The 16130-nt window shown below is 40.1% G+C and overlaps 1 protein-coding gene across 2 annotated transcripts in view; it reads right to left on the reverse strand.

Moving 5' to 3' along the window:
• LOC120435358 (calmodulin-binding transcription activator 1) overlaps nucleotides 1-16130 on the reverse strand; it is a 48965-nt gene that overhangs the window by 5638 nt on the left and 27197 nt on the right. Inside the window, exons 4-5 of one of the 2 annotated variants that reach the window (XM_039604810.1) lie at nucleotides 2451-2520; nucleotides 2059-2090 (exon numbers count right to left, since the gene is read on the reverse strand). The exons of the other annotated variant lie outside the window; for it this stretch is intronic. Coding sequence (XP_039460744.1) covers nucleotides 2479-2520 — 42 coding nt within the window. The 3' untranslated portion in view covers nucleotides 2059-2090; nucleotides 2451-2478. Of the gene's footprint in view, nucleotides 1-2058; nucleotides 2091-2450; nucleotides 2521-16130 lie in introns of those variants that run through there. 2 annotated transcript variants of the gene reach the window in all.

Genomic DNA, 16130 nt, shown 5'->3' on the forward strand with positions numbered 1-16130 from the left:
GAAATCTACCACATTAATCTCTTAAAATGGTAAATGGTAAACATTATATAGCGCTCTAGTTAATGCTAATTGACATCCACCCATTCACACACACATTCACACACTGGTGATGGCAAGCTAGAGACAGTCCATGAAAAAACTGGCGCCACCGGGCCCTCTGACCACCACCAGTAGGCCGGGTGAGTGTCTTGCCCAAGGACACAACGACCGAGACTGTCCGAGCCGGGGCTCGAACCGGCAACCTTCCGATTACAAGGCGAACTCCCAACTCTTGAGCCACGATCGCCCCAATTGCTAATTGCCAACTAAGGAGAGACAGTCCATGAAAAAAAGATCCCAGTGATTCCCAAGGTTTAGTTCAGAAATGTTATTATAAGGAGATGCACGCCACCCACCTATAATGTCTCTTCTGTAAGTACATTAGGATAACTGCTGGATAACTGCTTAGTGAACTGCCGTGAAAACATCTACCAAAAATTGCATTCAAATAATTCTAATATTTGGACTCTAGTTTCAAATTCATCATTTAATTATTGTTTTGTAAATATTTCATCTGTTAGATACCTCAAAAAATTGAAACTACGATGCCTCCATTAAAGCTGACAGCATAGACATAAGACATGTTCAACTCATCTAAACCTTCAACAATATTTATTCAACAGTACAAGGCTACTGTGGATTTTCCTTAGCTGGACACCTTGTCCTAGTAGATGGAGCATGACTGGTTTGCATACTGTATGTAGAAGAGTTAATTGTAGTAGGATTATTTGCCATTTATTCATTACACAAGCAATTTCTCTTGCATTATTCATCTTCCAACAGGATCCGAGGCATGTTTTAATCATGCTGAATGCAGATTGACAGTGCTGTGTCACCACTACTTTGGAATGAAAAGCCAGCAGAAAACTACCCCATCTTTGTTCAGCGTTGCAAATGTTAAAAGTTGAACAGATTAAAAAACTGCTCATGTGCAAATATCACTGGCATTTTAATGAAAGGAAGATGTTTACATGTTTTTTTTCTTTTATATAAAGGGATTGCAAAATGCCAACAAAAATTGCTTCTGAGGCATGTTAAATTGCCGTATATCTAGCTGTGATATGTTCATGCAACACAGTAGGGGAGCTCTGTCCTTTTAATCTCTAATCCTTTCCTCTTGAGGGAGGAGAAGAGGGCGTGGCTCAGAGAGCAGAGAGAAGGTATCCTCGCCCAGACACAGACCCATGCCATGGCATTCTTCCTGTCCTGTACTGAAGCTGTCACTATTGGTGTCTGGGGCCATGAGGCAGGCAATTTTAGCATCGTGGTGTGAATCGATACCCAATCACATCACGTTTGCAGGCAGCACATCAACCTGAAGAGTCCGCAGCTCAATTTACAGCATATTGTTTTTGGCCCTGGGAGCAAACCACCACTAGGAGCAATAGAAGCATCATGGCAGAGCAAGACAAGGCCTTGTCATGGCCATAACGGCCTTATCGCTGGTCACAGAAGTACTCATATTAAACACTAGTGCCAAGGAGGGCTCAGAAACACACAGAGCACATGATGCATCCGCTATTTATATTCAGCTGTGGAATCCAAGATGCTGGCCTTAATGCAGGAATTCTTGTTTAAACACAACCCAGTTAAAGTGCAACCTAGCTATCTATCTATCTACCAGGGGGCCAGTGCTAAATTCTGTGAACACACTGTATATACCTAATATTTGTGTTTCCTAGCCATTTCAAGGAAAATATTTTATACTGAATAATGCAATATGCACCATAAATTGGAAAAAGTCAAACCCGAAATCAGATATCAAAAACAAAACAAACACTGGCCCATATGGAATTTACGTATGGGTACGAGGCAACGTCTGAATGGCAATGTGTCACTGAGGTGAAACGTCAGTGCAGGTGGGATTTGAACAATCACACTCAGGGAGGGTGTGACAGACTCCTCACTCAGAATAAAAACATAATGTTTGTTTGTCTGTAACTTGCATCTTGTCAAGCTAACAAGTGGTTTCCATACACACCTGCAATCATTACCGTCACACAGCAGGGTTGCCTCAGTGGAACACGTAGCCATGCTGTGAGCACAGAATGCTGGAAGGATAAGAGTAGAGAGCTACAACGTATCCTCTCGAAAAACACAAAGTAAATGAAGATAGACTAAAGAAAAAATGTATCTACATGCATAACTTTATCACAAATAAAGAATATATATATGCATATTAAGTATAAACAATGCATGCTTAATATGTTAACATGTTTACTCTAAAACCTTTTGGACTCAGGGAATACAATGACTAAAACAAGGGATTAAAGCCCAAAATTAAAACATTAGAAATGAAAGTGTCAAATAAAGTCACTTCTGTAAAAGTCACATTCTGTTAAAACCTGTGCTTTTACAGTGGAGCAGGCTTTAAGGTAACTTTCATCACTGGAGGTACTTGAGTGGCTTACTTGGAGGTGATCCACTGTTCTTATGTGTTCAATCACTAATCTGATCAGGAAGGCATAACAGGAAACAGGCCTATTAAAGGTAAAAATGAAAGACATATCACTACTGTCTGATTGATGCGGCCATTCCCCAGGGAGAATAAGCCTCTACTTCACTTTCAACAACTGTGCCTGACACAATACGCTGTACCTGAGATGGTTGTTATGGCTACGTAATTCTCTTAAAATGAGGCTTTTATTCAGTGCAAAACCAACTGAAGCAAGTCAAGGGCAAAACTGCAAAAGCAGTTACCTGCACTGCTCTGACAAATATCAGCTTTATCCATGTTCCTCCGCCTATCTTTTTTTTTTTTTAAATACAGCTATGATGAGGGCACATTACTGTTTGGCTTGAGATTCTTTCTTTTTAGCTGGACATTGTTATTACAAGGAAATGGGTGTGTAAAATTAAGCAAATCAGGGTAAAGAGTACAACTCAAAAGTCCAAGGTGACATCTTAAATTTTTGCTCTTGTTGATATTACATGCAGAAAATCCATCTATATGTTAAAAAACTAGTGCAAGAAAATATTGGGCATTTTTGCTTACTAAACTCATCCCAGTTACAGGTAGATTGTCTTATTTTCTTAACTGCATGGTGAATGATCAATTCCCTTTGCAGTGTTGTCACAGTGCTGCGCCTTACACCCAATTATGGCCTGGAGAGGATGCAGATGGCAACATGCCTCCCTCAATAATATTCATGAAGTATTGTCAACAACAAAGAAAGAAGGAATTTCACATTTTAAACTTTAGTCTGTTTATCTCCCCGAGATTGCAACACTTAGTAAGATAGCAGAAGTCACTAATGCAGCATAAAAATCGAGAATACACCTACAGGGAGTGCAGAATTATTAGGCAAATGAGTATTTTGTCCACATCATCCTCTTCATGCATGTTGTCTTACTCCAAGCTGTACAGGCTCGAAAGCCTACTACCAATTAAGCGTATTAGGTGATGTGCATCTCTGTAATGAGAAGGGGTGTGGTCTAATGACATCAACAGGACGCGTGTGATGGAGCATTGTCCTGCATGAAAATCATGTTTTTCTTGAAGGATGCAGACTTCTTCCTGTACCACTGCTTGAAGAAGGTGTCTTCCAGAAACTGGCAGTAGGACTGGGAGTTGAGCTTGACTCCATCCTCAACCCAAAAAGGCCCCACAAGCTCATATCAGGTGTGCATAATTATTAGGCAACTTCCTTTCCTTTGGCAAAATGGGTCAAAAGAAGGACTTGACAGGCTCAGAAAAGTCAAAAATAGTGAGATATCTTGCAGAGGGATGCAGCAGTCTTAAAATTGCAAAGCTTCTGAACGTGATCATCGAACAATCAAGCGTTTCATTCAAAATAGTCAACAGGGTCGCAAGAAGCGTGTGGAAAACCAAGGCGCAAAATAACTGCCCATGAACTGAGAAAAGTCAAGCGTGCAGCTGCCAAGATGCCACTTGCCACCAGTTTGGCCATATTTCAGAGCTGCAACATCACTGGAGTGCCCAAAAGCACAAGGTGTGCAATACTCAGAGACATGGCCAAGGTAAGAAAGGCTGAAAGACGACCACCACTGAACAAGACACACAAGCTGAAGCGTCAAGACTGGGCCAAGAAATATCTCAAGACTGATGTTTCTAAGGTTTTATGGACTGATGAAATGAGAGTGAGTCTTGATGGGCCAGATGGATGGGCCCGTGGCTGGATTGGTAAAGGGCAGAGGAGCTCCAGTCCCACTCAGGCGCCAGCAAGGTGGAGGTGGAGTACTGGTTTGGGCTGGTATCATCAAAGATGAGCTTGTGGGGCCTTTTTGGGTTGAGGATGAGTCAAGCTCAACTCCCAGTCCTACTGCCAGTTTCTGGAAGACACCTTCTTCAAGCAGTGGTACAGGAAGAAGTCTGCATCCTTCAAGAAAAACATGATTTTCATGCAGGACAATGCTCCATCACAGCGTCCAAGTACTCCACAGCGTGGCTGGCAAGAAAGGGTATAAAGAAGAAAAACTAATGACATGGCCTCCTTGTTCACCTGATCTGAACCCCATTGAGAACCTGTGGTCCATCATCAAATGTGAGATTTACAAGGAGGAAAACAGTACACCTCTCTGAACAGTGTCTGGGAGGCTGTGGTTGCTGCTGCACGCAATGTTGATGGTGAACAGATCAAAACACTGACAGAATCCATGGATGGCAGGCTTTTGAGTGTCCTTGCAAAGAAAGGTGGCTATATTGGTCGCTGATTTGTTTTTGTTTTGTTTTTGAATGTCAGAAATGTATATTTGTGAATGTGGAGATGTTATATTGGTTTCACTGGTAAAACAAATAATTGAAATGGGTATATATTTGTTTTTGTTAAGTTGCCTAATAATTATGCACAGTAATAGTCACCTGCACACACAGATATCCCCTAAAATAGCTAAAACTAAAACAAACTACAAACTACTTCCAAAAACATTCAGCTTTGATATTAATGAGTTTTTTGGGTTCATTGAGAACATGGTTGTTGTTCAATAATAAAATTATTCCTCAAAAATACAACTTGCCTAATAATTCTGCACTCCCTGTATAAATGCTTCAAACTGTTAGAGATTGAGCTTTGGTTACAAATACGTAATGACTTTTTTTTTCCTTTTAATTTTACCAAACTCCTTTACTGCACTCTTCCCACAATGACACATACCTTCAATTGACTAAGGCAGCGGTCCCCAACCCCCGGGCCTCGGACCGGTACCGGTCCGTGAGTCGTTTGGTACCGGGCCGCGAGAGTTGAGGCTCAGGTGTGAAATGTGTGGTTTTCAGGGTTTTTATCGGTTTTCAGCGTTATTTTGTTATCGTTTTTATCGTTAACTCGGTTTTCCTGGGTCTTTTCACGTGTGTTATGAATAAATCTTCTTTTTTTCGGTACCGGCACTAGTTTTATTTTGTTGTATTTATCCACGACACCTTATTGCCGGTCCGTGAAAATATTGTCGGGCATAAACCGGTCCGTGGCGCAAAAAGGTTGGGGACCGCTGGACTAAGGTACTCATTACAATAAATGTAGGCTGTTAAACTGACGTCAAATTGAAAAAGAAAAAACAACTCTGAAATTTTCTGAAACAAAGCTTAACTGCAACTCTTAGAACATCAGATTTGGGATTCAAGTTTTTGCGATGTATCTTATTAACATATTTATTAGTTCATTACTTATTTATTAACAATTCTCATTTTAGTTTTTAGGTCTTTCAAGTCTAAATGGTATGGCATCCACATTTTAAATTGACAGCAGTTTACTTTTTAGTAAACTGCTGTCATACATCTTGGTTTGTACATCTTCCAGAGATTACCTTAGGCCTGGAAAGAACGGATCAGGGGCTGAATACTGACATTTCCATTTACAGATAGCAAAGGCTAATACCTTTACACCGATTAGAAGCTGTCAGCTCTCTGTTTGAACTGCAATCAATATATTGTGTACACTAGTGCACGGTGTACATGATCGTCAGGGGCAAACTATAAGATAATGCATCTAGTATTTCTAGTACCCATACTCTCTTTCATTACACTATAGGAGATTCATATTGCTGACACTTTATGTAAAAACTGCTGGTTATTACACACCAGCTACTTTAGGGTGCCATGAGCGAAGATGTGAAAGTGCAACAAAGTCATTAGGAAGCAGCACGGATGGTTGTGGCTTAAAATCATAAGACTGTCCTTCAGGGAGACAGTTTTGTTTTTGCACTTTCTTTAACCTCATCTTCACTCACAGGTTACTTTTGTTTTCATAAGGTGTTTTGTTTAGCCACCAATACCAGCAGCCATGGTTTTGGTAATAAGAAATAAAGCCCACTCACAATATTAGCCTGTACATTAAAAAGCTAAGTTTCTTACAATATGATGGCAAGGGGTTTTTCCTAAGCATCCACATGTAGGAATTGGGATTGAAGCTCTAACATACCTCGTACACCACCACAGACCTTCCTTGCACAGACATCACAGTGTTCATATAGACATATAAATGTGAATTTTCATCATATCCTCACGCAGAGCATATTAATCAGCTGTGCATCCCCTGCCAACCAGACCTCATCCATATTCCTGCAGGCTTATTGCAAAGGGAGCGGCTGGCGATAAAGCAGGATCGATATGCAGAGCTGGTAAAAACACAGCAAGTACAACAGCTTGGCACAAAGGCAAAGACTAGAGAGGACAAGGGAATGAGGAAAGATACCTGGTAAGAGGAGTTTTAAAAAAAATAATTCACAGCATATTAATAAGAGGTGAAAACACGACTGTTGTAGTTAAATAAGGCATGAAATATACATAAAATTCACTGTAGGCTGAGATACGATACAGATAATATTCTATTCGTGGGATAGACGGTTTGCTCAACTTCTTTACCAGCTGTTTTAGAGTTACAAATATTCATTTTCGAGGTGCTATGAAGGTACGAAGGCAAAAATTCACCACTTTAAATGCCAGAAGGCGTATTGAAAAATACAGCAATAGTAAGTTAATGCTTTAGGTACTGTATATTTCTGTTTTATATCAACACAGAGCAAAAACTGTTATGCAGTTCATAGGTGCAAAGACTCTTTGACTGCAACCGCCTAGCAATACTATAACTTGGGACACAGTGCCTTTAAACCTTTCTGACAGGTAAACCGGGAAGGCATCAAAGATTTTCTCTCTTTGGCATATCTCAAAACTGCCACAGAGAATTGAGTGACAACTTTATTTCTCATCTGTTACATAAATCAAGGAAATACTGTGAAAGTCAGCTCTACAAACTAAGAAATTCCCTGTGCTTTCTAAGCTTCGAAAGGATTTCTTAACAAAGTTTCACACAGGAGCGAAAGAAAAAGTAATTTCTTTGACAGGCAGACATTATGTGATAGAGGAGACTTTTCACTGCATTAAAGAATGGGGCTCCAAACAACAAAGAGATAGTAGCTGTTTAAAAGGCCAATTTTCCAGTCCACATTGTCATTGTCACACTCTTAACTCCAAAGGCAGACATGCACTCTGGCATCAAAGGCCATTGATTTTCTAATCAAGAGCAAATGATGATTAAGGCATATCTGCCCCCTTATCTTTCCGTTTAAAATCCTCCTTTCTGGATTCAATTTGACTTTGGCTGTTTTGCTGCTGAGGGGAATCAGGACAGTCAAAGACAAAGACACCTTGTAGAGACAAGGTAGTGTCATGAATGATTAGGGCTCATGTAACAGAAATGATCACCCATCCTCCCTCTCTTTGGGTCAGTGAAGGCTCGAATTGTTAACGTGTCTTTTTATCAGAACACATGGATTCGTGGAAACTTTTCATTTGATTTTAAGATTCAGGTTTACTGCAACTGATGGCAAACAAGTCGTACCAGTGGCCACATTTCTGCCTGAAGCGGCTTTAGAAAAATGTAAACATGGAGGAAATACAGTTCACCCACTAGTGCTGTAAGGACTCCCACCCCAATACTCCCTTAAATTCCCAAATAGGGTAGCAATAAACAATGTTAAAAAGGTTGGGAATGAATCCCCCATCTCTTTTACCTTGATAACATTAAGAAGTAATACCACAAAGCAGAGCTGACTCCCCCTTAGGGTGCAAATGCTCATTTCTTAGCGGACTTCAATTATCCAAACTTTCTCCCCTGGTCGGTCTTTCTATGTATATGTTTAGCCTTTGTGATACACCTGCCTGAGGATGAGGGATTAGCTCCCAACCCTCTCTCCATGCTGGGTTTGGACTTTAGGTTTAACCGTCCTTCAAGACCAGCCTGGAGCACAGCTTAACAATGATGCCCAAACCCTTCATCGCTGCTGCAGTCTTTCTTTCACTCACCCTCTATTTCCTCATTCCAACTATGGCCATAAACGTTTCACTGGAGGGGGAAAGAATCAAAGACAGATGGACATCATCCATCCTTGACCTTCAGGCAATGCCAGCTGAACATGCAAGAAAATATGTTGTGTTGTTAAAAGTAGAGTTGTACTGATGGTCAAATAAACAGAGGGACAGACAGAAAGTACAGACAGACCAACAAAAACACATTATGAAGGATGCAGGTACCAATATCTTTGATGAATAGGCGTCATTGTGTTACAGCTGTGGATGCTAATTACTCTGGTTTAATGAGTTCTTCCAGCAGGTACAGTTCTCCCACACAGCAAAATAATAAGAAACAAGGACACATGTTCAAATTCACCATTCCCAGCTAACAAAATTAGTTTTCATAATACGTGTGCAAACAAGGCTTACTCATTTTGACTTGAGGGTCATCCATTGTGGGTTTTCTTCTCAGGAATATGCACCAGACATTGTTAAAGGGTTTGTCCCTCAAGCCTCTAATTGTCACTATACCTGAAGCAATTTGGGAGCACGGAGATGAGGGAATTGTGGGACATCTTTGGCTGCTCAGCAAGAGCCGACTTGTGAGAAAGAGAAGTTAACAGGGCGCTGTTGGGTGCACAATGTCCTTCTGCAGACAGATGGGACAACAGAGGGAATGATTTTGTTCCTTTAGTATTTTCCTTTCTTATGGAACATATGTTCATCTCTTAACAGAACATCGAAACAGGAGGTTCTCTCTAAGATTACATTTGCCATCTATTTGAACACTGGGACCGGTAACTTATGACAAGACAAAGGAAGTGCACTGCATGTCGACTTAAAGTTTGTGTATTTATTTTATATGAGAAGTTCAGCAGTCGTGTAAATACACTTGTGACTTGTCAACCATCGACTCATGAATTTTGCATTTTGTTAAACAAGTTGAGCTTGAATTTAACTCAAAAAATATTCTAGAACTTGTCAGACTGCTAAATCTTTTTTTAGGTGGAGAGAGGCAGACTTGTGGCGCTCTGTCATTTCCATCATCAGATTGCTGAACTATTACCAGTCCCCCATGATTACCTCCACCTTTCCTTATCACTGAACACAACGTACTGATGTAACCTGCTATTCGGTGAGCTAGATTTGTGTTTTCTTATGGAGAGGTTTCTGTAGATTTTAACCTTAATCCTATCAGCTAATGTGAAGGCACTGATCCGCGCCTGTCTTGAAGGTTATCTGTGCATGTTTCACACCCACAGGCATTCATTATTTACATAGCAGCTCCCCAGAGGCACCAGCCACCACAGGAGGTGTAGATGGGAAATCTACCTCCCAATCTGCCAGCGACACATCCATATCTATACTGCATGCCTCACTGACTTAGGAGGATGTAGTGTCAGGATTATCATCCGTTCCCTGGAAACTTCTTCATCACTGGCACCGGCAGCTGTGGCAGTGGCGTCAGGCAGGTGTGTTTGCCTTTTAAATCAGGGGTTCCCCAACACTAGAGCCACGAGAGACCCATTTTTTGGAAAACAACTTAGAAACAAATCAGAACGTAATGAGGCTAACAAACAGGACTGATTAAGAGCAGTGCTGAGGATAGTTCCCCATATGTACCATGAAAATGAAAAGGAGAAGAAGCAGCTACTTTCAGCTGCTCCCTTATTCACAAGGGGTCACTAAAGCAGTGTCTCCTTCTGGAATCAAACCAGGGAATTTTTGCTTGTTAAGTCAATATGTAAACACACACGCTGTGGAGCCACCGTACACCACAAATGACACATGATTAAAATCTGGCAACAAGCTGAATTAGGATTCTGGTCCATTAGGAGCAAAGAAGAAAGTAATGTGGTGTGTTAAAATACCACAAAGCCCAAAGCGAGAGAAGGCTGAGTGAGTGTGTGTGGGACAACAAAATGTCAGTAGTGGTGGTTTCTTTATACATTATTTATATTAACCCAAGCCATAATCTTTTCCTAAAACTAGCCAAGTCACTTTTATGCTGAAATCTAACCAAACCTTAACCACAATTAAAAAAAAAGAAAGATCAATTCTGATTTGTGCTTTGTAACAGTTGTGTAAGACACACATGCAATGCCCTGTCAATAGTGGCATCAGTAGAGAAAAGTGGCATTCTGGAGGGAACAGACAAAGAAGACATTTTGTCATTTAATTTGCAAGACTGAAAAATGAGCAGCTTGGCTTAAAGCTATAATTCAAGTAAAATAAAAAAAAAAAAGCAGGCTGCGTGTGCTCTAAATCGAATTAGAATTTGTGGACGTGTTGGGCATCAAATAGGACATTTTTGGCAGTGTCTGGAAAGCAGTGTATGTTAAGAGTACATGTACGGTTAATGTCTAAATCAGTCATTCATCTGGCATCGACACAAGCGGTTGGGAGCCGCAGTTTCACAGCCTTGTCCCATAACCCCATGGATAATTAATTCTAATGACAATTTTTTTTTTTTTATCTCCGACACCCATCACAATGAACATCATTGCACAAACCTACTCATACGAATGTGCTATTGAGCGTGACACTGACCTTTCAAGACCCTCCGGACCTCTGAAGACGTGTTTGAAAAACACGCCGAACACTCACGCCAGCCCTTTCGTGAGCGGGGCTGATTTGATATTAGCCTGACAGGGGTATTTATAGAGCAGCACAGAGCCTCACTCTCATTTCTACACCATGAGCCCATTCCAGCCCAGACACTATTGGCAGTCCTGCTCACTCACTGGAAAAGCCATCATGTCAGCACACTGGCAGAAGATAGCATGTCGAGCTAACAGGTTTGGGGGCCGCAAGAAGAAGCCCAATGCAGTTCATTATGCAGTGACAATATACATTCCTTCTTTGATGCCTTATTGCACACCACCAAGACAATCTGTCTGAAAATGTCACTGTTTTTTGTTTTGTTTTGTTTTCTTCTCAATCTAATACAGACATTAGCTATCGCCACAGTGTCATATCTTAAGCTTACATCAGCATAGTTGGAATTATTGGCTTATACATAGTGATGCAATCTTGAGAAACACTGAAAGAAGTAGTGCGTAAATTACTATGTATATGCATATATTTTGTTTGGGCCTCCCTTCATTTTAAATAAAGATATTTCATAAATGAATGTACGACTGTATGAATTGCCCAAACATTACAATGGAATTGGACTTGTGTGTGTCTTTAAACTAGAATACAGATCAAATGTACAGTCATGTGAAAAGGAAAGTTTTCACAGGACTCCGTGCAATGCTGTGAAACACTAAGTACACCCCATGATTCAATAGATTGTAGAATTACTTTTAGCAGCAATAACTTGAAGTAACTGTTTCTGTTTGACTTTATCAGTCTCTCACATCATTGCAGCAGAATTCTGGCCATCTATTCTTTACAACCCCGTTTCAGTTCATTGAGGTTTGTGGGTATTTGTTTATGCACAGCTCTCTTAAGGTCCCACGCAGCATGCCAATCACAGCATGAGTTCTGGGCTTTGACAGGGCCATTGAAACCCCTTGATTCTTTTCTTTTTCAGTCATTATGTTGCACATTTGCTGGGGTGCTTGGGATAATTTTCTTGTGCCCTGGTCCAGTGGTTGCAAAGCAAACTCAAATCATCACCTCTCCACCACCGTGACAGTTGGTATGAGGTGTTTTTGCATTTTCACCAAACATAGTGCTGACCAAACATCTCTATTTTGGTCCTGTCTGTCTTAAGCACATTGTTCTAGAATGTCTTGTGTTCTTTTAGATGCAGCTTTGCAAGCTAAGCCACACCCCCCAGTTCTTTTCTCTTCTTGCAATCCTTCCAAACAAGCCACACTTTCTTTCAGTCCTTTTCTAATTGTACTGTCATGAACTTTAACATTTAACATGCCCACTGAGGGCTGTAGAGTCTGAGATGCAGTTCACTGCGTCTCTGAACTTTGCATTGCCTGACTTTGGTATGAATTTCCAGAAAAGAGTCCTGTGAAAATTATGTTTTCTTTAAAGTATGACAAAAATCAAATACTCAAATTCAAATATTTTATTCTTTTCAGCCTTGATAAAAACCAACATAAAGTGAGCACCATGTACCATTAGATCTTCTCTTTTGTCTTTGATTCTAGTATTTAATTTAATTGATATTTGATTAACTTCTTTAAGATTTTGTTGATCAGAAATCTCCCATAGGTGCTCAAATTGGTTGAACAATGTCCATGGCTACAACACACACTGTTATCCTGGAAGAAACCTCTCCCATCAGAATAGAAAGTTTTCATTATAGGATAAACATGCTGGGACTACTTTGTATTGATTTGCAGAGACCCTTCCCTCTAAGGGAACATGGATACCCAAACAATGACAGCAAAACATTCCCCACAAAGCCCCAGTATCTAATTACTCTATCTCAGTGTGACCATTGACTGTTTGACTGTTTCTCCTCTTCTTAAGAAAAACGTGTTTGCAGCAACATTTGAACAGATAATTTTTTTGGTTTTTTTCTATTCTGTATTTAATAATCCAACAATCTCAAAACGAGGAGGAGGGAGAGAAATCTGGGTCCACCTGAACACCCTCAACCATCACTAATACAGCCACATTCAAACCAGTGCGGTACACTTACTCTACTAAGCACTGGTTGGTAGAGAAAAGTCTTCGTGTCTCTGGACTTGGCCATTAGGATCGGCACATCTTCAGCAGGGCGAATGAAATGACTCAAATAAATAAGTTAAGAACACCCCCAAGCAGATGTTTACATAAACATTATGTACAAATGCATTATGTATTGCCTAGTGCCCTCACTGCTCCAACAGAATTCTTCATTAGGTTTCCAGGTGTTCCTTTATAGTACACTGAAATTCACTGCTTTGATCAGCCTATCAGAACAATTCCCTCTTTCATCTTGGGAAATATGATTTGGTTAAAGGCAGATTTTGGATCAAGGTTCAGCATGTCCCTTTCTCTTGTTTAGTATTCATGCTGAGTATGGTAATCTGGGGTTGCTTTACTAAAAGTCATCGGCAACATCAATTTCTTATTAATACAGAGTGCAAATATTCAAGGGGAGGGAGTGGAGCATGAGCAAAGCAGAAAAGTGGGGATTTTGGGAAAAGAAGCAAAGAAATAACACTGAAAAATATGAATATGAATTTTCTGTTCTCCTCTAACGACTCAGAATTCAAAGCTTTGTTTTATTGTTTTTTAAAGAACGCGATGCCCTTGTACGTCTAATGATAATTCAGAAAGATTTGACAAATAAATGCCTGCATCACCAGCTTTACTAATTTTAACAAAAAATATTCAATATTTCTAAAAATTGCCAAGCGCTAAAAGAGAACATGAGGGTGTATTCAAGAAAAAAATTTTGATTTGGGGTGTTTTCATGCCTTGATCTGTAGTTTATGCTCTAAAAGAAAGCAGGTTCACTCTGCTAAGCTGTTATGTTGATTCAAGGATGTATGACCCGAGGGCCTGACGTGAGAGTTAAAAACTGTGTAAGTACGACATTACTGTACATTGTAGAAAATTAATAAAAGACATACTGCCATGGTTCAGGTTTCCTTTGTCTTCAAGTAGACTGGAATATATTGTGTTTTTCAAAGGAAAGAAGTTTGAGATAAAATGGCTAATCAGAAGAAGATGAAAGGTTACATTCTGGGCACAAAGTAGTCTGACTTTTCCAAACACTAACTGCGTAGGTGTTTTATTAGCGGAAGTGTCCGTGAGGTGAGCTAGTGGAATCGCAAACATGCCCAGGTGCTGACCTTGCAGTTTGAACTTTTCAATAAAACAGGTCCTGCCTGTGAATGCTGTTTTTGTATTTTCGGTGTAGCAAGGAGATATGAAAAGTTGGACTGCAGTTTCTCTGCTTGATAGGCTTAATAAAGTTCCATTCCTCCATTTATTTACTTTATGTGGAAAACATCAATCTAACTTGGCAGGCCAAACTTGTTCTAGGCGCCACTAAGTACAGTCTAAGCTCAAAAGCTAAATTATTTAGCCAGCAAGTCCGGTTGATAAATGTTGGTGGTGTAGGTCAATACATTACAGGGATGTGTGGACCATCCCTTTGGTAGGATTTATTATGCATTGGGGGAGATAAAGGCCATTGATTGTTTCCAACAAGGTCACAGTAAGGTCTCTTTCTCCACTGAAAGGGGTCTATCTCAACTTTAGGCCACCATATGCTGATGCCACGCAATAAGGTTAATCAAATCTGTAGGAAGAAACTATGAAACGTCTTACGTCTACCAAGGATACAGAGCGATAATGGGCTGTATTTGTATGAAGGGATATCTAACTTTTACATTATTCATGGGGCTGTGGAAAATGCAATGGCAGTGCTAATATAATATTGACCTAACCCCAACACTACATGAATGGCAATAGAGGCACAGTTTAACACACACCGACGGATGCGCACAAACCCACACACAAACACATTGTGGAATGTCTTACTGGAACATATCTCATCCTCTAATGATCAATTACACATACTATACACGATACTTGGAAACTCAATACAGTAGATTGTCTTTTTAAAGGTCGCCAGAGTGACAATACACAGAGACACCATCAGACATCAGAGTCACGTGATAACACTTTGGGTGTATTTGATGTACTTTGCGGGCAAACAAAAATAAATGGAAATAAAACAGTGGTTGAAGGAATTCATGGTTTATCAACCCGCATTTAATGAAGATGTGTATGCAGCTGACTTTATAGTAAAGTACAATCATCTCTCAAAGATAAGCTGCAAAGCAGCAAAGTGCAGACTTAAAACACAATCAGATTTGCATTTGAAGATTCCTTTTTCATCTGACAGAATCTGAGATATGTATAAAGCACTTGAAATTTCACAAGAAAACAAATATAAACATAAATCACTCCTCAGTCAACCAGAAGAGAAGAAAATTCTCTCCCAGATTCAAGAAAATCACTTTGTGTGAAAAATACATCTCACAAAAACACTGCTAGTAAATAAAATAAAGTAAAATATATGTTTTTCAAAAATCAGACAATGGAATTCCTCCAAGACTGAGAAGCTACATCATTCTGCCACTACATATAATTATATACTACGTATGAGACAGGACTGCTCAGACATATATTAGCTCACTGTACCATTCTGAATTTGCAATTAACATTTTTTTCAGTGTGCCACGCATCATTGGATACACATAATATGACCCAAGAGTCACTGCATGAAATGCAGACATAACAGTTGCCAGCATGCACTATTGAGAAAGTGCACATGTCATACGGGAAGCACAGCCCAACGGAAGCGTCCATGCCTCCAGTCCAGGGGAGATTTCTAAGCATTTTCACTGTTACATACCATCAAAGCACTTTCTCTCCTTTCTACTTATAGTATATAAACATGACTTTGAAAAATACCCTGCAGTGGGAGAACAGCAGAGCCACTGTGGGTCTATGTTGCCTCATCAACAGAGATTTCAAAAGGCAGTGCAGAATTTCAATGGTGCTTCAAGGTTCTGCTAAAGGACAGGCTAGGGGAGTGGAAGAAAGGGTAGGGGAGGGGGACAGGTTATTATTGACTCTAGCTATACACTGTGTTGACACCTCAACCTTTTAGGCTCAAGCTGGAACGCAAACGCTGCTGTCTTTCACCAAAAAAATCAACACCAACCAGCATGGTAGAGTCAAACAACGACCCTGTTTACATCATCATAAAAAGCTACAACTATTCCTACCTCGATATCCAAATATTAAGCCAAGACATTCAGGTGTTCTAAAATGAAAAGATGAAAAAGACAGCTCCCACTTCTGTCACTGGTCAAAGTACGTAAAAGCCACAGCTAAGCAAGAATCAGAGTGCTGTGTTAGCCACATTGGCTAT

This window comes from Oreochromis aureus, linkage group 20, assembly GCF_013358895.1.
Source record: "Oreochromis aureus strain Israel breed Guangdong linkage group 20, ZZ_aureus, whole genome shotgun sequence".
In the NCBI taxonomy this organism is placed as follows: Eukaryota; Metazoa; Chordata; class Actinopteri; order Cichliformes; family Cichlidae; genus Oreochromis; species Oreochromis aureus.